Here is a 22,841-nt window from a genome sequence, read left to right on the forward strand (position 1 = left end):
TGGCTAGTATGAGAGCAAGTATGAAGACTTTTTACTGCATGCGAATGATACTGCTGGAGGCAGGTGGAGCTGGGGATGGAGGTGGGTGATAGCGTTACAGCTCTGATAGCATACTGCATACAGGACGCCACCAAAACTATTTAAATGTAGAGGTAAAATAATTTATTTTCGCTTGTTTTGAATCATCGGAAAAGTTTGAGTCACTCTGATGTGCAAGCTGATCGACTGTCGGATCAAAGCCCCTAGAGTTTCATGACTGAACGAGGTCATTATCATTTCTCAGGCTTGTGTTTTTTTTTCCATTCTGGAGATGGCAAGTAATTACGCACTATATTATTTGAGGTGAACCATTCCTTTCAATAGTGTTTCCATTAAAGATTTGCACAAAACGTTATTTTCTAAATGTCGACTATTGCGAATTTACAGTGGATCCATTAACCGATGTTATGCGACAAAAACTTTTTTGTCTTGCGATAAGTAGGGGTGTCACGATTCTCCAAATCCTCGATTCAGTTAGATTTTCGATTCTAAGGGAGCGATTCGTTTTAATTCTCGATTTTTACTTTTTTTTTAAACACAAAAAATTCTATGCCATTTTTAGACTAGACTTTTATGAAATATAATATCTGACCTTGAATCCAGAGATGACCTGCCATGTTAGTCGTGCTGCCAGTGGAAAAATATGGTACACGCACATACCTGATAAAAGTAATCTTCCTGTCAGATGAACATCAGTACTTCACTCCTTAAAAACGCACTTTTATTACCATCAGACGAGATTGTGAGACTACCCCAATAAGTCATGTTTAAATGCTGTTTTCATAACTCTTTAGCAACTGAAAAAGTGGTGAAACGTAAACAGATCTCAGTTCGGAGAAATGACGGTCCTGGCACAGACGCCGCTCTGCTGTGCACGTGCGCGTGCTCTGATTGAGTTCAGCTGAAGGCGGGAGGCGCTTGCTGTTTTTTGTTTCCCATGTAAAGAGCAGCTCGCGTGGTGTCTCCTGCATCTGCAATGCTATCTTTTAACCCATTTGCGCCTGATGCTGTGCGCGGAACATTACATCTACCAATGCTACCCATCAGGTGCAAATGGGTTAACTGGCTGTAGCTAGCTAAGTTAGAGGAGGTTGACTCGCAGCACTCAACACGTCTTTTTTTCCCCCGCTTGGCAAGCCGACCGGACATGACATGGGGGCGTGGCAGCATTGACAATTCCATTTTTTAATTAGAAGTTCGAGGTTGTGACTTAATTTTGATAAATTTCGATTTAAAATCAAAATCGTGACACCCGTAGCGATAAGTCATTCCAAAAACCATGACGACGGGTGTGTTTGACTTCATACGGCACCGCGCAGATCGGCATGCGAATGACATCAAAATACTTCCAAAGCAGTTTACTACTGAATCACCCTCACGGTATTTTGATGTCATGCAGTTGACGGTTCTTTTGACGCCATATGAAGTAGGGCTGCACGATTCATGCTAAAATGTGAATCACGATTTTTCTTCATGGGAATTTAGATCCCGAATCTCTCACCCGATTCTTTTTTTTTACAAAAACATTTATTATGCAGTTAACTTAAAAAAAATGTGCTACAGGACTTTCAGTTATAATAGCGTCTCTTTTCCTTATTTTAGACCCCTTAAAATAAGTAATTTAAAATATATTAGCTGTTAAATAGCACCTGTGCTTTTTGTACTATCGATTTGGCCAACCTTAAAACGTTAAAAACACTAAACCTTTAAAAGACTAAACGATCAACATTTTAAGGCTTCAGAGAGAAATGCAGACATGTTACAACGGGAAACTTGTGGGGGTGACACAGAGTCCGTTTCTCAATCTGAAGGCTGCAGCCTCTGAAGGTCGCATTTCCAAGCTGCGCATTATAATTTCAGAATATTAACAATTAACGTTATAAAGTTGACTACTATTTTTAGTTAAATATAAATTGTTGTAGTATGTTTATGACTTGCGAATGTAATGCTCCGTTAACTCGAATGAATCAGGCTTGATGACATATGCAGCCTGCAGATGCGACCTCCGGAGGCTGCAGCCTTCCGATTTAGAAGCGTACGGAGGTAACTAATTTCCTTGCCTTCCTTCGAAATCAATGTTGTTGCATCGTCACTTTTTCCGTCGCCACCATGATTTTCCACAATCCTCTCTCTTTGTGAAAATTGCCGCTCCAAATCCACCAAGTAAACGACTGTGTTTAGGTCTGCCGCCTTGTTATACGTCACGCGAGTGACAGCGGAACGCCGCAATGAGATGAGAGAGAAGAGAAAAGATCGGGTCAGATTGGTGAATGAATAGAGTTTGGTTTTACCCTGTATGAGTGTGTGTTAGCAAGTTTGACTGATATTATAACATCCTGAATTGTAATGTAAATACTGAACACGTGAAAGCAGCATCTGAATACAGGGAAATACTGTATATGCAAGTGAATTGCCGTCATTTAGACTGAAGATCGCATTTATGTATGAATCGAGATCGTGATTCTTTTTCGATTAATCGTGCAGCCCTAATATGAAGTCGATCACGCATCTTCTGTCTTGCTCTTCAATGAAACATACCACACAATATTTCAAGAATGATCATGCGAATTTATGAAGAAATTGCCATTGGCCGCATTTTCATTGCTATTTTCAAACTGGCCAAATTTTGAAAGGTAATGGAAACGCAGCTTGAGAGCCACTCTATTAAAAAATCACAGTCGGTTGGTATTGCACACTTTTAACACCTCTCTGTATGATTAAATAACCCGCCAATCAAATCTGTTGTAATGATGGACCGAACATAGGGAAGGTGAGGTGAGCAGCCTTGCTCTAACGGTCAACCACAGTGGGCTAAGTTTAGCTAAGTTTCCCTTTCTTTTTGTCTAGGCTGGTGGATGTGTTTAATGTGGAGGGAGGTGCAGATTGTGGCCACATCCCGTGTTGGTAGCCAGAGCCAGGGCTTTGTAACTGTCAGGGATTTGAGGGTTTGGCAGGGGTTTGCTTCGCCTGTGTGTCAGTGGAGGGGTGTGATAGTGGTAGGTTTGAAGGTGGTTGGGGCGTGGGTGGCCTTCCGCACTCTGTGCGCTCCAAACGGACACTGTAAGAGGAAGTGAAACCCGTCCGTCACTCCAAACGCCACACGACCCAATGTGTGTGTGTGTGTGTGTGTGTGTGTGTGTGTGTGTTCGGGGTCGAAAGAGTGCAAACAGACTATCGAATAGCTTTGAGTGTTAAAAACAGTAGTACTGTTGATTTGTAAACGCGGTCCGAAATGTCTCTCACAAGGCTGTGTATTGTGGTAACTCTGCAACCCCCAGGTTAAAAGTTGCCTTTGTTTGTGTTTAAGCTCCTGAACGTGAAGATAAGATACTCTCTTGATCCCCCGCAGGTCTCATATCTCGAATCTCCTGTTGCAGCGACTCGCTCTTCCTCGCCTGTCATCCTTGGTCAATGTGGCCAGTAAAGCATGACTAGTAGTCATACTGGGGAGCCTGTGTAACCATCACTGACCAGAAGCTCCTCCCTCTATCAAATTCTTGACTCTTCATGCCATCTGTTGCTTTGCTTAACCAGCCCGCTCTCGTAATCTAGTTCGTCTCTTCTCACTTTCTATCATCTCTCGAGCACGGCTGTTGTCACTTTAGCTCAGTACGGTCAATTCACAGGTTATTTTTGGTCACTGGACTTCTTTTTTTCCTACACAAGACGTTACGAGGGGTGTTAATAAAACATGACACATGCTAAGATAATCTTTACACCAGGGTCTGAATTTACATATCCTGCCTGCATGCATGCACATTTGCAGTTTACTCAGGAACCCAATTTTCTTGTAAACTTCAGATGAGGCTTTTTTATTGGTTGAATGTGGGTGATTCTCGCGAAATTAGACTTATGAGGTGTCATTAAACATTTTGATAAAAAAAGTACATGCAAAGTAAGAGTATCAAAAAGAGAAGCACACAGTTACAAACATCTCTTCATGTACTATTTTGCACATGATTTCACAAATGACATCATACAAACCAATTTTTTTTCCACATTTAAGGGGAAATTTTTATTACTACAATGTGTCCATGACTGGATTTTGGTTCTTTGAAATGGAAATATTTATAATCAAAAAAAAAAAAAAGCTTTAGTGCATGTTATACTATAAACATTTACAGTAAAGAAACATGTGGTATTTGCTGATCATTGGTAAACGTAGAGACAATAATAAGGAATATAAATGTGTCCAAGAAAAATGTTCTCATCCTCCGCAACAATTTTTAATCAATGTTTAAGCCCTCAAGGAACTAACATTTAAAAAATAAAAATTGTTTTAAGGGACATAATTGACTGTGACACTTAATATGGCTACCAGGTAAGCAGTTTTTATTTTTTCTCTTCAGATAAAAGTTTAAATTTTGTTTGTCATAGTACCAAGGCAACTTTTTAGTTCTCATTACCGAAACATGAGTTTGTAAATGCATATATTTAATGTAATATCATGTTGCGGTAATGATAATTTTTATAATGTTAATCTTAAAAATTTAAATAATTCTATAGGAAGTATTTTTTTTAATCTTCTAAAAATAGGTTATAGTAAGTTCAGACCTTAATCTTATATGTGCAAAAATTGGCTTCAGGGGCTTTTTAAAAAAATGTATGCTGGACACCTTCTAACTCTGGATTTCCTGAGAATCACCCATGTGTGTTATTTGTCAATTGGACAACTGGTGTGCATCTCTTACGCTTAACTAAAGGGTTAAATTGCAGTTTCCGAATGTATTTGCGCATTTGATTTTATTCAAAATGCAAACTGACATATGTGTCAAATGTCATATTTTGAGTTTAGTAAGCAGTGAATGTGAATAAATTTTGATTTATTTTGATAAGACAGGATTTTTTGATATGTGTAGATCAAATCATATTTTTTCTTGGTCGTAAGCTCCTCCCACCTGGTGAAGTTGAGAAGAAATGCACTCATCGACCTTTTGATGGGCTCTGTGATTGGATAGGTTTACTTTTTGCAAACATTAGCATTTTTAATGTCAGTCAGTGACAAGAGCAGGCAGCCCAAATTTATTTAGCTGTGTATAACATTACAATAATTATATATTTTTTAAATAATGCTCTGAAGTTCATGCAACTTTATTTCAAAGTTAAAGTTTGCTCAGTTAACTGAGTATATTGTTTACAAACCGGTTAATACTATACCTGAGTAAATAAAAAAAAATATATAGCGCTACAGCACATGTCATACTTTGTACTGTAAGCTTTATAGCTTTACAATTATCTTACAGATAAAAACAATTCTCTACTATATAGGGGAGTGCGGGGCACAAAGTAATGCTTTTTGACTTTGGATCTATCATTCAAAAAATAGAATATTTTTTACCTATAAGTACTGCAATTGATCACTATATATATATTTATTTTAGTTAAAGTTATTCTGTAGCTTTCTATATTCAGACACAAAGGGTTAAACCCACGCACAAGAGGCATCATGGTGTACACAAAGACCTTTGACCTCCAGGCCGGAGGAATGTGAAAACCCTTTAATCTCAAAACAAAACATCAGACACAGACAATATGCATGGCCAGGTCTTCCTCATGTGGAGCATTCAGTGAGTGTACGTTGTGTGGACTCCTCAAGGCAAAAATAAACCCATCACCTCCACTAACCGGTCAGTCAGGCTGTTCGACATCTGTCAACACTGATGTAAAAATACAGGTGGAATATGCAAATTTAGGATAAGTCAAGTTAAAATGGTCACCTTTTAAAAGAATTGTTATAAGAAAATATTTTTTTCTGTCATCCTTTCTTGATGTGATGACAGTTTGAGCTCCATAAACAAAAAAAACATCATTATAGTAGTAGGCACTATGACACGTGCACTATATTTGGAGTCTTCTGAAGCCACGTACAATAGCTTTGTTTGAGGTACCACTTAAAATGTGAGCTGTGATACTCCCATATGGATTTTTATTTTTTTATTTGAGCATGGCAGGCCTTCTTACTAGGGCAACAAGATATATTAAAATTATTGAAATATCATGATTGTGCATATTACAGTATGCATACCGCAATTTACCTGTATTTTCTGGTCGTATTCTAATCAAGAGAGTAAGAAATAATTATATGTGGTCACTATACCATTACAAAAACAACAAAAAGACGTTTGGATAGTACTGTATATCAAATTATTTAGCAAGTTATCGCATATTGCATTTTTACAATGCTGTGCGGTCCTACTGGTTACTGTAATTCACCAATACATGGAAAAGAGGTGCATGAAGATTCTCCAAAAAATTCATCTTTTGTGTTTCACCGGTGGTGGGGGCGATTACATAAATGTTGACCTTATCACAGAATTGTAATTTTTGGGTGAACTTTCCTTTTATTGGGAATCCTTTGGAAGCTATTGTTGTTGTTTAGAATGGGGTTAAATGCGGAGTCAAATTTGGAAGCAATTTGTTTTGGGAGCGTTTGTGTATGTTTGTGCAGATAGAGCGTGTAAAGCGCGCTGGTTCGCGGCGTGACGGATGTGATGTATGTGTGCATGTGAAATGTGTGCAGTGAACAAACATCACAATAGAGTAAGGCTCCCTGGAGCAGCTGAATAGAGTATTGTCACCCCCCGAGTGAACCCCACCCGCTGCGTGACGACTGCTGCAGCACAGCACAGCTGTCACTTCCTCTTATCCACATACATATGGATATTCACGCACACACAATTAAACCTCGCAGAATACACGCACACTTAAAGGAATAGTTCACCCAAAAATGAAAATTTGCTGTTTATTTACTCATCCTCAGGCCATCCGATATGTTTGTGACATTTTTTCTTCAGTACAGACAATATTTTGCAGAAAGCCTAGTGTTCAATGATTCATATAATGCAAGTCAACGGTTTCCGCCACTTTGAGAGATATTTCCAATACAAAAGTAATCCCCAAGATTTCTGGTGACACAGTGACTTCTTGTAAAGCAAATTGATTGGTTTTTGCAAGAAATTGAACGTTATTTACCACTTTATAGCGTTAATGCAGAGCTTCTGCTAAACATGAGCGCTAAAGATGGTCGCTTTCGAAGCACTGCTTCACGAGGCTTCGAAACCTTTACGAATCTTTTGTTTTGAATCAGTGGTTCGGAGTGTGTTTCAAACTAGCCAAGTCACCTGATTTTAGCAAACAAGGCTTTATTACTTCATAACTGTTTTGAAACGTTTCGAAAATGTAATGATTCACCACTAGGGGGAGTTGATCACAAATGACCAGTGTCTATATAGTTAGGTGAACTCGGGTCAGTTTTATTATGCAAGTTCAAAAAACATTCATACTTCTGACTGATAACACTACCATTTTGTCAATTTTTTTGATTATAAACGGATTAAATGACAAACATGTGCATAATTGAAAAGGAAGTTAGTTTTTAATGATTTGTTTGCCCTAAAAAAAACAAAAAACACAGTATACACTTTTAATTATGTCTTAATTAAGTTACATTCATATTTTTAGACAAATCTTGCTATTATTTTGTAAAAGTGTAAAATGTTTGGACACATCTTGTTGCTTATACACTATTTTAGCTAGCAGGTGTCGCCAGCGTGTGGTGTTTCTTCGAAATACTGAATAAATTTTCAAAGCAATTTGTTCAATTGATTTAAAGCTTCGAATAGCTTAGGTTGTTTCTCAATTCCAAGAACGCAAAGAACGGACTTGCGTTCTCTTGGAGATTGGTCTTGCGTAGTCTCAGCCTCAGACGTCACGCCCACAGACTGTTGGCTAAACGTCTGATGTTTTTCGTACACTTTTCTGGAAACCCTGTGAGAATGTCAAGGTCGTTTTTGATTGGTTGAAATAAACCGGATTTCCAGGAGACGCGAGTGTCGCGATTAGTTTCGGTCCCTGGAAAACAAAGCAAACAAAGCTCTGACGTTCCATTGAGGAAGAGAATCAGTCGTGTTCACGTGGATAATAATGAGCAGTTATCATGATCAGCTAAACATTGGATTCTCAAAAATATGCAAAGTTCGCAGCATAGACTCTCTAAAAACCGTCCAAGAGTTTTGCTTGAGGCAGTTAGTGGAGTCAAAAAGTTTGGTTCTCCTGAATTGCTTGTAGGTGTTACAAAGCGAAGAGATATGCTTGAAACAGACGTTTAACGGGAGCGTCTCATTGGTGTTGCTGTTGATGAAGTGCACAATGGTTCTATGGCGAGTAATGTTGTTTATTTAGATGCTATTCGGTTGCGGCTGGTTATTTCAATAACTGACTTGTTGCCAGCTGGCTCGTTATTGTGGGGAGTCCGAAACGTGACGCTAGACGAAACAAACTGTGATTGGTTGTTTGACATGTTGGTCAAACAGCCGTGGGCGGGCTTTGTCCAGAAAAAGCAGCAAAAAACACCACGCGAGACTAGGTCTTGCCAGGTGACATTGGAAGAACAAATTCAGAAAGTCACAAGAACACAGAACGCACTTGTGAGAATTGAGTTGTGTGCAATCTTCCTGTTGGTTACCTGACCTCCGCCATTGTTTTGCCGCAATGACTTCTGGGGCGTAAAGTGCACGATATCAAGAACACATCCAGGTATTTTCATGCGTCCTCTGTACTTGCGTTCTTGAGAATTGGAATTGAACTTCGACAGTTAATGATGACGTAGAGCGAGAACACAAGGACGCATGATCACTGAAGAATGCAGATTGAGAAACAGCCTTAGCGCGATCTTCTTCTTGTGGTCTTTGGTGGCGTTTGGCAAACCAGTCTCTCAGTGCCACCAATGGAGTAGGAGGGTAAACCGCACTTCTTAGATATAAGGTTCAATGTTCAAGTTCATGTGTTGCTGCGCAGACCGATTAGCAAGATTTCGTCAAGTCAAAGTCGAACACATGCTGCTTGCCGTAGGTTTTTTGTGAATTAAGTGAATTAGATGGTGAATTTTTCAAAAAACAAATCTTTTAATAAAAGTTGCAAAACAGAATGCCCTTTATATAAAATATTTTAGTTGCTGTTTATATTGTATGGCCGAAAATAACGAGAAACATAAGCCTGGATTATTAAATTACCAATTAAGTTTCGTCTTTCGCATCTTTTCATTTTAATTTTTTTACATGACACAATATAACATATTATGGTTATATTAAGGAGTTTTCCCTGTTATAAAAACATACATTTATAATATTTATTAGTGGAACTAAAGGTTGGATTAACCATGAAACCACGACCAATCACGAAGAGCTGTGTCATCATCAGAACTCTGTGCAGCAGGAGAAGAAGCGAATCGTTCTCGAATCGCTCTCGTGGTACTTTAATGCCTTACGTCACAGGCACATGCTGTCAGCTCCAGCTTAAGTTGGGCAAAAATTTTAACCTGCATGCACTGCTTAAAACCGATCGGTCTGCGAAGCGCCGCGTGAAGTCGAACACGCCTAAATATACACAGGAAGGATACATGATTATGTGAAATCTTATTGGTTCTTGTGTGTTGTGACGAAACACAAATATGACAAAAGTCACAAGACGTGTGAGAATTTGCCGTTATTGATGCACTACTACATTTGATTGTATTAAGGATTTTTTGTTTACCTTTCCTCATTTGCTAAATAAATGTTAATCATTTTAATCGTATAGTTTCACTTCAGAAGACATGAATGTTTGTGTTTTTTTTTAGATTTGTTTATTTAGCTTGCATATAAGAAGACAAAATGGCAGTAATTTAACATAAAATGATTTGTTTGTAATCGGATGAAGAAAGGAAGTCATATACATATGTGATGTCATGGTGGCGTGTAAACTATGAGAGAATTTTCATTTGCTGGTAAACTGTTCCTAGTGGGTTGTCTGAATATCTAGTTAGTCTCATGAAAGCTTTGTATAATTGGACACCAATTAGCCGTTTTTGGGGGGCGTTTACATCTGAGGTGTTATTGTGTTCAGGAACAGCTGGACGGAGCCCAGCCGAAAGGAACAGAATGCAGGGGTCTATAGGCGCATTTTCAAAAGTTAAACTTTTGAGTCATTTTTAAGGGGCTGTTCACACAGGAAGCTATCTTGCATGCAAAAATAGCCAGACGCAACACAGTCTGTGGCTGTCTGGAGATACACTTTTAAAAGTAAGGTTGTGTTCACCGCAGTCCTAAAAACACAATGCACTTTTTTGACAGGAAGGTGTGCATAGTGAGGTGTGAACTATCCCAAACATTCCTTGATATATTTGTTGTTAGTTTCCTGCTCGTTTGAGATAACGCTGATAAACAGAGTCAACAGAGATATTATGAATTATGATTACATGTGTGTAAAAGATGTGTTATTTAAAGGCTAATTATATACCTAAAGGCAGCATTGCATTTGTATTTGTTTTTGGATTACAGGAGCCAGAAACACTGGAGTTCATGTACACACATGCGTTATAGATACAGAACATGCAGGGACACACAAAGTTTACTTTGTAAACCTGAATTACACCAATAAACAAGTGTGATATAAGAATGACAGTGACACCGGCATCATTTTCTGTCATGGTTGTTTGCCTGCGCAATGCCAACAACTGCTCGGTTTAGCAACAGTTTTGTACGTTACTGCCCTCTAGCTAACATAGTGACAAACTAAACGTGTTGGAGCGGTTACAGTGTATATCCAGAGGCAATTCAAGACTGATGAAAGGAACTTATAATATTTCATTGTTCAGTCTGACAGAGATATTAGTGACAGTTCTTTACGTGTGGTTGAGCCTTTTGAAGTAACAGTTTACATTAAAGAAATAAGACTATGGTTTAGCCAAATATGAAAATTCTCTCATAATTTACCCATCCCAGATTTATATGACTCCATTTCTTCAGCTGAACATGAATCATTTTATATCTATGTAATTTTATATTATGTTTTTATATGAGGGTTAACATGGCAAAGCTCCGAAATGCACAATCATCCATCAATAAAATGAACCAATAAACTCCAGTGGGTTAATATATGTCTTCTGAAGCCAATGGAAAATGATTAATATTTTGAGCTTATTTGTGACCCTGGACCAGAAAAAGTCGCACAGGTATATTTAAAGAGTTTGTTTCCAAAACGAGATAACTCAGTTTTTAACTGCAGTTTGATTGATATTAATTGGAATACACAAATAAAAAAAATTGATTTTTGAAAAATCGAGTTATCTCGTTTTGGAGCCAAACTCTTCATTTGTAGACATAGCCAACAATATACCGTATGGGTAAAAAAAATATTGTTTTTTTAAACGTCAAAAATCATTAGGATATTACCTAAAGATCATGTTCCATTTTGTAAATATATTTATTTATTTAAGATATTTTTTAAATGTCCTATCATATCAATTCAATCTATTAATATATAAAGATTTATTTATTTGTCATTGTGTTGCTAAGGACTTAATTTGGAGCACTTTAAAGCAGATTTTCTTAATATTTAAATTTTTGGTACCCTCGGATTCCAGTTTTTCGACCACATTTTGTCTATAAACAAACCATACATTGATGGAAAGCTTATTTATTCTGCTTTTAGGTGATGTATAAATCTCAATTTCAAAAAAAATGAACCTAATGACTGGTTTTGAGGTCCAGGGTCACATTAGTGATTGATAACTTGATGGCAAAGGATTAATGTATGCGAATGAGCACAGTAAATTCTGATACGTTGATCAAATCTGGGTTTTGCGTGTACATTTTTGGCATATATGTCTTGCGAGTATTATGGGATATAATTTACATATTTAAATAAGCTATTCCTTTAAGGTTTTTCTATACATGAACATTATTTAAACTGCTAGGCATAAAGAACAAACATTTTGAACATATTTAGGAGTGTCACGATTCTCCAAATCCTCGATTTAATTACATTTTCGATTCTAAGGTCACCATTTGATTCGATTTTCAATTTTTACTTCTTTTTTTTAAAGAACAGGTTGCTATGCCATTTTTAGAGTAGACTTTTATGAAATATAATATCTGGCCTTGAACTCGGAGATGCCCTGCCATAGTTGTGCTGCCAGTGGAAAAATATGGTACACGCACATACCTGATAAAACGAAACTTCCTGTCAGATGAACATTCCTGTCAGTACTTTGCACCTTAAAAACGCGCTTTTATTACCATCGGATGAGATTGTGAGACTATACCCCAATAAGTCATGTTTAAATGCTGTTTTCATAACTCTTAAACAACTGAAATAAGTTGTAGTGAAACTTAAACAACAGATCTCAGTTCAGAGAAACGACCGGTTCTGGCACAGATGCCGCTCTTCTGTTTTTTGTTTCCCATGTAAAGAGCAGCTCGCGTGGTGTCTCCTGCATCTGCTATCATATCTTTTAGCTGGCGAAGTTAGAGGAGGTTGACTCGCAGAACTCAACACATGCTTTTTTCCCACTTGGCAAGCCAACCGGACGTGACATGGGGGCGTGGCAGCATCCACGATTCCATTTTTAATTCGAAGTTTGAGGTTGTGACTTAATTTCGATTGATTTAAAATCGATATCGTGATACCCTTAAACATAATGCATTAATGTTTATTGTAAGAATTACTAGTACTTATAGTAAAAGGGAAAGTTTCCCAAATAATGGAATTTTCTATTTAATTTTTTTCACCTTCAGGTTATCCAAGATTTAAAACAGTAAATATTTTTAGCTGAACTCGTGGTCCTTGGTGATTCATAAAATGCATGCCCTCAGGGAAAACTGTTAGAAAAATGTGGTCATAATATGTACCCCAGCTGTCACTGGGGCAGTACCCTCTTAAAAGTTCCTAATATGTACCAATGGGTACCAATATGTAAATACTGTATCTGTATGAGGTACTAATAAGCTCTTAATGTACCTATGAGGTACTACTATGAACCGTTTAGGTGGAGAGGTGTACATTTTGAGAGAATCAAAAAATCAGAAGTGTTTCTTTGAACTGTGACCTATCCCTTACATTATCTATCTAACATGTTTGTCTGTGTCCCTCAAATATTAATATGCAAAACATTAAGCTTTAAAAATAGACAAAGTCAAAGTTTCAGAGTCTTCCAACTCATCACTTTCTGTTTTTTTTTTTTTTTTACGGCAGGACGAAGAAAATGATAAGCACTATTGCAACCTACTTGGCTCCAGTCATGGCAGGTGGGACCGGATGAAAGCATAAAGGTAAAAGAGAAAGACAGAAAAGCACTTAAATTTCTTTTGGGAGACACGTTGTCGGCATAAATAAGGGTAAGCACTGTGTTTGGCTGTCTCCCTGTGTGTACCAACAAGCAAAGAAAAGAATCAATGATGTGGTTATCACAACTTGTCGTGTCATTTTGTTGGTTGCAGATAGTGGACGATCCAGGACCCTCAAACGCCGCTGCGATATCGTACCGGAGCCTAAAAGGCAGGGCAGCCACGGCCGCGTTTCAATGGCAACGCCTCCCTAGGGCTGCCATGGCAGCAGCCGCAGCCGATGCCTCACATCACATTGCCACACTGACGCTGGAGGACGAAAATCGTCGAGCTGCCACCAAAGTGTTCGGAGGTCCCACTGCAGGGAGGACGGAAAGAGAGTTAGAGACCGAGAGAGAGAAGGAAGGGAGAGGCAGTGGGAACGAGTGTTTGGTGTGTGGTACCCTCTTCAGTTCGCAGGATAAGCTTCGGCTCCACGCTTTCTGTCACACGGGAGAAAAACCTTTCCATTGTTCTCAGCCTCACTGTCTCAAGGCCTTCAGCTCCAAATATAAGCTCTTTAGGTAGGTTAGGTCACACACAAGACCTGCTTCTTCTGACCTCACTCAGTCAGTATTAAAGATATCAAGGTTATATTTTCACAGAATATTTTTTACATTATGTAGGAAATCACAAAAAACTCCACCGCTGTTGGCTTAAACCAGTTACATAAAGTTTAAATTCTCTCATTGTCTCGTTTGTAGGCATATGGCCACACACTCCCCGCAGAAGACTCACCAGTGCTCATTTTGTGAGAAGATGTTCCACCGTAAAGATCACCTTAAAAACCATCTCCAGACTCACGACCCCAACAAAGAGGCCTTTAAGTGTGAAGAGTGTGGCAAACACTATAACACAAAGCTAGGTTACAAACGCCACATGGCCATGCACTCAGCCACCGCTGGTGACCTCACCTGTAAAGTTTGCTTGCAAAGCTATGAGAGCACGCCTGCACTCCTGGAGCACCTAAAGAGCCACTCTGGCAAGTCTTCAGGTGGCACCAAGGAAAAGAAACATCCATGTGACCACTGCGATCGACGCTTCTACACGCGAAAAGATGTTCGGCGACACATGGTGGTACACACGGGCCGAAAAGACTTCCTGTGCCAGTACTGTGCACAGCGTTTTGGGCGGAAGGACCATCTGACGCGGCACGTCAAGAAGAGCCACTCGCAGGAGCTGCTGAAGATCAAGACGGAACCGCCGGATATGTTGGGTCTGCTTGGAACTGGTTCTCCGACATGTGCTGTGAAAGAGGAATTAAGTCCTATGATGTGTACTATGGGACCTACCAAGGACTCGATGATGGCAAAGCCTTTCCCAGGTGCCACCCCATTTCCAATGGGTATGTACAACCCTCATCATCTCCAGGCCATGTCCAACCCGGCTGTGGGTCACCATCATTCACTTGTTCCTGGGTCTTTATCCAGTGCCATGGGGATGGGCTGCCATATGGAACCTCCTTCATCACTGCATCACCATCACCCACATCATCACCACCATCATCATCACCCCCACCATCACCACCACTCCTCACCTCCACCCTCGCACCAGCAGCAGCCTTCCAGCTTGCCGAACCAGCAACAACAGCACCCGCAGCAGCCGCCCAAGTACCAGCTCGGATCTACCTCATACCTGCTGGAGAAGCAATTGAAGGTGGAGATGGACAGTTTTTTGATGGATCTACAGAGTGGGCTCCCAGTTGCTCCGCCTCCCTCAGCCGACCCCCACTCTGCGGCTTCATCCAATAAGGAGGGCTTGGAACCTCCGGCGGGATTGTCGGATGACCTTTGCGGGGACCCCCTCATGTCCAAGAGCCCCGCAGTCATTGAGTCTTTGTGTGCTGCTAACATGGACTTCTCTCATCTCCTGGGCTTTCTTCCACTCAATCTGCCACCCTACAGCGCCCCCATGAGTTCAGGAGGACTGGTCATGGGATACTCCACTTCCTCAACTGTTTCTTCTTCCTCGTCGTCGTCAGCATCTTCGCATGCTGCCGAATCACATGCTGCCACGTTAACAGCTGCGGTGCCTCTTACCTCGTTGCAACCTCAACCTCAGGAGCAACCAGGCTCCGGTGGGGGTCTCGGTCTTGGGCCTCTGCACCCGCTCCCACCAGTGTTCAGCTCCAGCCTTAGTGCGACCACTTTGCCTCGCTTTCACCAGGCCTTTCAATGAGGTTTCTCACCTCAACCTAGCCCATCAAGCGGATCAGGGTCAAGAACACTTGAACGCATAGAAGCCTTAAAAAAGCGCACAACAGCTTTTGAATGAGCCTGGAGGAAAATGCATAGGAAATATGGAGCTTTTATTTAGGCTATGAATTTTTAAATACCCCGTTTTGAACCTCTCCCAACATCCCCTCCCCTACAATTTGGTAGTTAGAGAGCAGCATCCTTAGGCCTTACGGCATGGTACTGCATACTTTATAAAGTAATAATACTAGTAAAATATGAAAAAGATTAATGTAGAAAAGATGATCTGTCTTTGAGACTCTGAAAAACTAGTTTGAAGTGATATATGAATTTCTTTTTCTGACTTGCTATATTGTCTCTACTTAGTGTAAAACAGGCGATAGTTGTTTGCCCTTAAACTAAAACCGTCTTCGTTGCCAGGTGTGGAAGAATTAGTGAAGGAATTACGGAGTAAAATAGTCCGAATTTTGTTTGCTTTGGCAAAATGGCGCAAAAGTTCAAATCACTTGACAGGCTACCCTGCTGAAAACACCCAGCTTAAACCAGCGCAGAGGTTTTCTGGTTTTAGGTGGTCTCTTATTAGTTTAACCAGGTAAGACCAGCTTAAACTAACCAACACCGGCAAGTTTGCAAGGCTGGTTTAAGCTCTTAAGCTAAGTCAATAAACTTTAAAGGACTTGACATTTGCGAAGCCGTTTCAAATTAAATACTACATTGTATCTCATTAGATGAAAAATCATCTGAAAATTAAGCGTTCTTCCAGTTTAGCATTTTTTTAATGATTTTTGTTATTCGAGCTTATCTGAGAGAAAAAACATAGAGTCTGAAAATGGCAGAAAACTGCATGATTTGATCATTTGGTACAAAGTGACCACTGACAGAACTAAAAACATATTCTACAGGTTTACAGTTTTTCTCAAAAGAAGCACTTTGTTTACAGCAGAAGGCACTTGACTTATTTGGGTAACCATGGTGACCCACTGAAATCACCTCCTTTTATCCACAACCTTCACATTTCCTGAAAGAGACATATCAAGTCTGAAAATCTTTTTAAGTAACTTTAAATACTCCACATCGTGTCTTTCAATGTGGTTTCTACTCCTTCTAGCACTAAGTCTCCATGGCAACAGTATCTCACTTCCACATCCTGCCCACCCGATCACAACATACAGTATATTTGAAAAGCAAAAAATATATATTATTGTAACTTAGGCAGGTTTTATTTTAGAGAGATACATTGTAACGATAACCCTGGTATATGTGAATGAAAAAAAAAGATAAAAACAAGAATATTTTTTGCAGTGTACGAAGTACCACATCAAAAATATATCATAATGGCTTTTTTGTATTTTAGATAGTCGTATTAAAATTGCTGATGGTCGAGCAGGTTTACATGGTTATGTATCTTGCGTAATATCGATAAAAATGGATGAAGTATTAGCTTTTCCCTATAGCTTTCTCCAAACCTTGTTTTCTGTGCGAGTCGACGGAAATGAACAAGGTGAAATTTTACCTGAATATAATAGGACTAATAGTGGCATAATCCATTAGAATGGACTAGACTTTAATCTTATTTTTAGAAGATAATGTGATCCAGGTTTCAGTTTGTATTGTTTATCTACAGTATTCTCAATCAGACGTGACTGATAGCTGTCTGTTGGTGTGTATAGTGGTACAGTTTCGGCCTTCGCTATGATCATTTGCTCCGAAACCCGGACCCGATCATGATTGCAATGTTTTAGAATGAGGTATAGTGATGTTAATATTACAAAAAACAGGAGTATATTACAGATATATATCCATAAGTTGCCATTTTCAGCAAGTGGACTGCACAAGTGTTTACCAAATAATCATTCATTATTACCAATGGCCATGCGAAGATGAATTGTAGAGGGGAAAGCGATAAATGATCAATGTATACGCAGTGAAGCCGTGCCTGAACTCATTTTGCTCCAAATTATCCCTTTTGTTGAATCTATTCAGTGATGAGTATTTCTGTCTATAGTGAATGTGAATTTATAACAAGCAGAAGAAAATAGAAAGGTTAAAACAAATTTAAGGTGACAAAGCTAAGGAAGACAAAACAATGTTATGCTGCTTTTGTGCTATGGTTGCCAGCAACTGTAGAGCACTCTGGAAATGTTTCAAACTTCAAATGATCTTTTAGCGGAAATCATGCACAGTAGTACCCGTGAACCGTTCGTCCGTTTTCTCTCTGTTCTTCAGCTGCTTTGATTCAAATGAACATTTTTATGAAAGAGACAGTTTCCAGAATAAAGAAGTCACCAGCCTGCTCTTTGACATTCAAAACGTGGGACGTTTGATTGGGATATTGCCTAGTCGTTTTGTCATTATATTATTTCTGTTTGTTGAAACAGGACCTCAAAACAACACAACGCATCACCTCATTTATTTGTTTTTTTTTTCATACCAAAACCCTGGGGAGAAGAAACTTCTTTTTGCCTAACCCTAAACTATAAGGAATACTCGAAATGACCTTGTTTATATAGTAAGTTTGATTTCTTTAATAATACTTTCAGAAGAAAGATTTATTTTGGTAGTGTCCTTGCTCTTCCAAGCTTCAATACAGGGTATGCAACAACGTCACTTTTCCACGTGACCACGCCCTAACATTTAACAAAATGGCTGGTTTTCATAGCGGCTGCTGCGAAAACGCCAGTAAAACTGACTATTATCAGCTTGAATTTAATATAGTTGGCCTTAACGGTGACCCTGACAACTATCCAAACAACCAGTAGTCTGTGGACAATGGCATATGGCCAGACATTGCTTTTCCTGACATATATTGGCGCTTTTCCATTGCATAGTACCACACGGTTTGGTTTAGTTTGGGTCGGGTCAGCTTACTTTTTGGAGCTTTTCCATTGGGTGCAGTACGTAGTACCCGATTTTTCGTACCACCTCGGTTGGGGTTCCAAGCGACCCGAGCTGATACCAAACGTGACGCGAAAATACTGTAGATCACTGATTGGTCTGAGAGAATCGTCACTACCAGCGTCATCGCTATAATGTAAAAGATTAGCTTTACCTAGTCTCGAGCAAACATGTTGTCATCTGTGCTTTGCTGTAAGTTCCCAAACTCCCTTTTAGTGATGAATAACATCCACAGGTTGAGAATCAGTGACACCATACCAGTTTTTTTCCAGACTTGCAGTTTGTGGCGGCACATTCGCGACGAGCACGTCAGCATTATGCTTAAATGCAACTTCAATGAGGCTCCGCGGAGTGCCGTCGACTGAAGCCACGGGTGTTAAACGCGTTGTGCAAACATCTATTTGTGGTGGCTCATTTTAATTTTGTTGCGGACTGAGAAATAAATGAATGTATGAGAATGTACAATGACGCTCTCTCTCACTTATATGATGTCACAGCAGTAGGCAGCGCAAATATAACGACAAGCCTATAATCCCTCCCACTGCGAAGTGATACTAAACTCAATGGAAAAGCTTTTTACTGAAGACTCACTGACAAAACTTTGCAATTACACAGAATAAGAGTATTTATTGGTGTATTTTTTATCCCAAAATTTTACATACCTGACATATGGCTACTGCTACTGATTTACTTCACCTTTTAGTGTTTTTTACAGTCTGGAAAAAGACTGCTTCAAATTTTTGTTGAATATGTTAGCACAGTTGATCACACAACTACTTTTCCCATTTTAGACGCGTTTTTCACTTTATGCTAATGCTGTCGCTCAGACTTTTTGCCACTCTGTGGGCGTAACCGCAGTCACTTTCGCCGAAGGTGATGTCACGTGCATACCCTTTATAGAGGTAGAAAACGACGCCATCTTGGACTCACGCGATTCAGGAGAGTATTCACTGCGTAACGTATGGCTCACTACGCTAAATCTCCTGAATCGCTTGAGTCCAAGATGGTGTTGTTATCAAAAGCTAGTTTATAAAGTTTTAAATATTTTTTTCATATCAAAATCGATTGCCCACAAAAGATATTTTTTAACCCCTTGGAGCCTTGTGGATTACCTCAGTGAAGGATGAATGCACGTTTTGGGGGTTTAAAGTCAGAAGTTGTTTCCTGATCCCTGTTTTCACACATTATAAGCTTGGAAGAGTAAGGACATTTACTAAAATTACTCTAAATGTGCTCGTCTGAAAGATGATTTACATGCGTAAGTATCGCATTAAGTTATCCCTACATCCTATTCTAATATTGGGCTATACATTGAGTGTTTTAAGGCATTGGGAATGTTTATGGATATAGTGATTTATATTCCCATTATTTCCCATGCCCAGATAAATTGAATTAAAATCACTTTAAGTGACTTGAATTTGTATTCATATATTATTTTTGGAAATATAAATATTTCACATCATTTCAATAAAATTTGGCTAGAACTTTATCAGTTCGCCTATTAAAGCATTTATTTGTATTTATTTTAAAGACATACGAGACATGTCTAAACGAAATGGCTTTGGCAAATTTTGAGTTTGTCCTCCCCGGGTTTTCTGTGAGCTGATCTGAATTCTAGCACTTTTAAACCTTTTAAAGAGTATTTTTCAGCCTTGTATGTTTGTATGTTTTTAATTTTGTATTTGATCGTGTATGTGCCATTAGTTTGACGTGTAGAGTTTATTCATCATCTTCATGTAATTGTTTTTTCCTCCTTTTCCAAAAGAGTAACAGTATTTTTTTTCACTAATATTAGCTGCATTAGCCCTTACCCCGCTTTGTCTTTTCATACATTTGAGGAAGTCATTTAGATCATTTAAAGTGACACATGCTCATAAAGAAATGCCTGGGAATAGTTCTCACTTTTCTTATAAACTGTGAAACAGAAACCCACTGCCACAAAAAAAAAAACAGCTAAACCTCGTCCATCTCCAGCTACGATGGTGTTTTGATCAACATGCTGGCAGGCTAAACTGGTTTATTAGAAATCACTCCCTGCCCCCAAAAAGCACTTTTGGTTTAAATGAAGTTTAACATAATAACTGCCTGGATTGGTTGAGCTCAGAATCTCATTTACATTTTTTCTGGCAAGTTATCAGGGTATTTTTACGTCACACGGCGAGGACAGATTAACCAAGTTAAAGTAATATTTTCCTCTTTTGTATCTGCAAAGGATGCACTTGCCCAAATAAGTTGGTTGCAAACAAAAACATTAAGGGAAATTTTAAAAGGTAACCAACCTAAAATAAATCTGATTATTTTTTAAGATAAACTATTAAATAAGTAATGCTCTTTCTGCTTATAGTGAGTAAATGGGTACTGTTTGCGTAGGACAAAATCCACTTGTAGTTTTATATATTTTAGCTTAATGTAAGTACTGCATTCCAAGCTTTCTATGTAACTTGTTTAGCAACATAGTCCTTTTATTTTTAGTACTTGCTTATTACCACGACTTCTGGAGGAAAGGGTGAAAATGGAAAGATTCATTCTTACACTATTTTTTAAAACACAAATGATCATTGACGGGATGAACTGTACAAAAATAAAGATGACAAACAGTCCGCTTGTACTTACAGTTCACCTGCAGTCAGTTACAGCATTGTAAAGTTGACAGATTTGTATATTGGTTGATCCAAAGAGATGACATTACAACAAACCTATTTACTTATTGTACAGTACAATTGTACCATTTGACTTGTTATGTGTTATGTTAAAATGATTAAAAGAGAAACCCACGGTTTTATATTCCTAGTGTCTTTTTTTTCAAATGTTTGATTTCCTAAGCAGCGGACACTTCGATAAGAGAGGGTGTGAGAAGGACGGGCCGGTTATGTCTGAAAAAACTGCCATTCACATACCATACAGCCAGAACAGGAAACCACACCACAGCGCATAAATGAAATGACAAGACAGGCACAAATCCAAGTAATAAAACACAGAGCAACAGACAGTCTTAATTACAGCACCCATATCTCAAACCTATACTTTCAGATCTTAAAGAGTTGTTTTAGGCCAAAAACTCCAAACCAACAAATACATAATGTACCATGTGTAAAAATGGCTTAAATCTGGAGGAATTTGAGGTTTTACAGTTGTCTCGTATTCCGAGAACAGGCCGTGACGTCTGTGAGAAAGCGCAGAAGAGCCAAATTAGAGAAAACTGGTGTATGAGACATGCCGATAGGGGCGTCATGCACCAATTTTTTTTAGGTTGCACATAATTAAATTAGGTTTTCTTAAAATGAAATTAAAGGACAAGTTCAGTATTTTACACTTAAAGCCCTATTTCCAGATTGTTTATGATGAAATAGAACGGTTTTGACTGAAATTTGGACATTTGCTGCTGGCCTGAGAATTTTCGGGTATTTGTTGTTTCACCTCCCATCTCTACAACGTGTGTATAGGTGCACTGGAACAATCCTTCCTAAAATGCCTTAAACTTTCGTGTACAAAGACGTGAAACTCACTGAGTGGTCAGGGGTGTTCACTGATATGCTCACACAAAAATCGCTGCAAAAGATGCTTTCCAACAGGTGTTTTAGCATTCGTTGTAAACTTGTATAACCCATTATAGAGGTGTGGGGTGAAACAACAAACACCCGAAAATTCTCGGGGCAGCCGCATATGTCGAAATTTCAGTCAAAACCGTTCATCATAAACAATCTGAAAACAGGGCTTTAAGTGTAAAATACCGAACTTGTCCTTTTACATTAATTCAAATTAACCCGTTAATTGGCCCTGTCCTGTGAGCGGGACACCTACATTTATTTCAATATTTTCTATGTAAATGTTAATCTATCACGACAAACTATATATTGTTAGAAAGGTCTAAGAATGTAGTTTTCATATTTCAAAACCTTTTAGCAGTAATAATAATGCAGTTACTGTAATTTATTCATTTGTGACACAAGTATGCAGCAAACCTCAAAGCAAACCAGCACAAACCTCAGTTTTTTGACAATTTTATGTATTAAAAATTATACTATATTGCATTTTTATATATTACAAATAAATGTAAACTGCTTTAAAAAATATATATATTTTCACCTCTAGACACTTCCCTAAAAAACGTTAAGTGTCTTCTTTAAAACCAAAAATTACCAAAATTAAAACCAAAATTAGGCTTCTAGACCAAAAAAAAGGCCAGAGGTATATTAATTTAAAGGTGTATATCACCTTTTCACCAACCCCCCACTCAAAAAGGGCTGCGCCAGTTTTTAATTTCATTTTAAGAAAAATGTAATCATGTTGAACTGGTGTACATAATTAAATTATGTAGATCCAACAATTTATTTAAGAAAAGACATCAAACGAAATATTATAGAGCTTACAGTATTTTCCATGGCACTTAACGTTACATTTATAACATTTTGATCGCCTTCATGCGAAAACCTCCAAAATAAAAGTGTTGACTAACTTTCATATAAAATACTAGTCAATCGGAATAATTACATATTGGCATCATAACATCTGAAACGGCACGTGTTTATTTACGTTTTGTTTAATGACTTATTTAATTGTGTCATTATTT

At 38.6% G+C, this 22,841-nt stretch overlaps 1 protein-coding gene across 2 annotated transcripts in view; it reads left to right on the forward strand.

Annotated features, from left to right (window-relative positions):
* Positions 1-21,053, forward strand: part of plagl2 (pleiomorphic adenoma gene-like 2) — a 47,345-nt gene extending 26,292 nt beyond the window's left edge. The window contains exons 2-4 of one of the 2 annotated variants that reach the window (XM_055188358.2): positions 13,051-13,193; positions 13,296-13,705; positions 13,886-21,053. In XM_055188358.2, coding sequence (XP_055044333.1) covers positions 13,404-13,705; positions 13,886-15,359 — 1,776 coding nt within the window. In that variant the 5' untranslated portion in view covers positions 13,051-13,193; positions 13,296-13,403 and the 3' untranslated portion in view covers positions 15,360-21,053. The remainder of the gene's footprint in view (positions 1-13,050; positions 13,194-13,295; positions 13,706-13,885) is intronic. The other variant, XM_055188359.2, reaches the window with a different exon arrangement.
* Positions 21,054-22,841: the final 1,788 nt, after the last annotated feature.

This window comes from Misgurnus anguillicaudatus, chromosome 13 (genome assembly GCF_027580225.2).
Source record: "Misgurnus anguillicaudatus chromosome 13, ASM2758022v2, whole genome shotgun sequence".
NCBI classification, from domain to species: domain Eukaryota; kingdom Metazoa; phylum Chordata; class Actinopteri; order Cypriniformes; family Cobitidae; genus Misgurnus; species Misgurnus anguillicaudatus.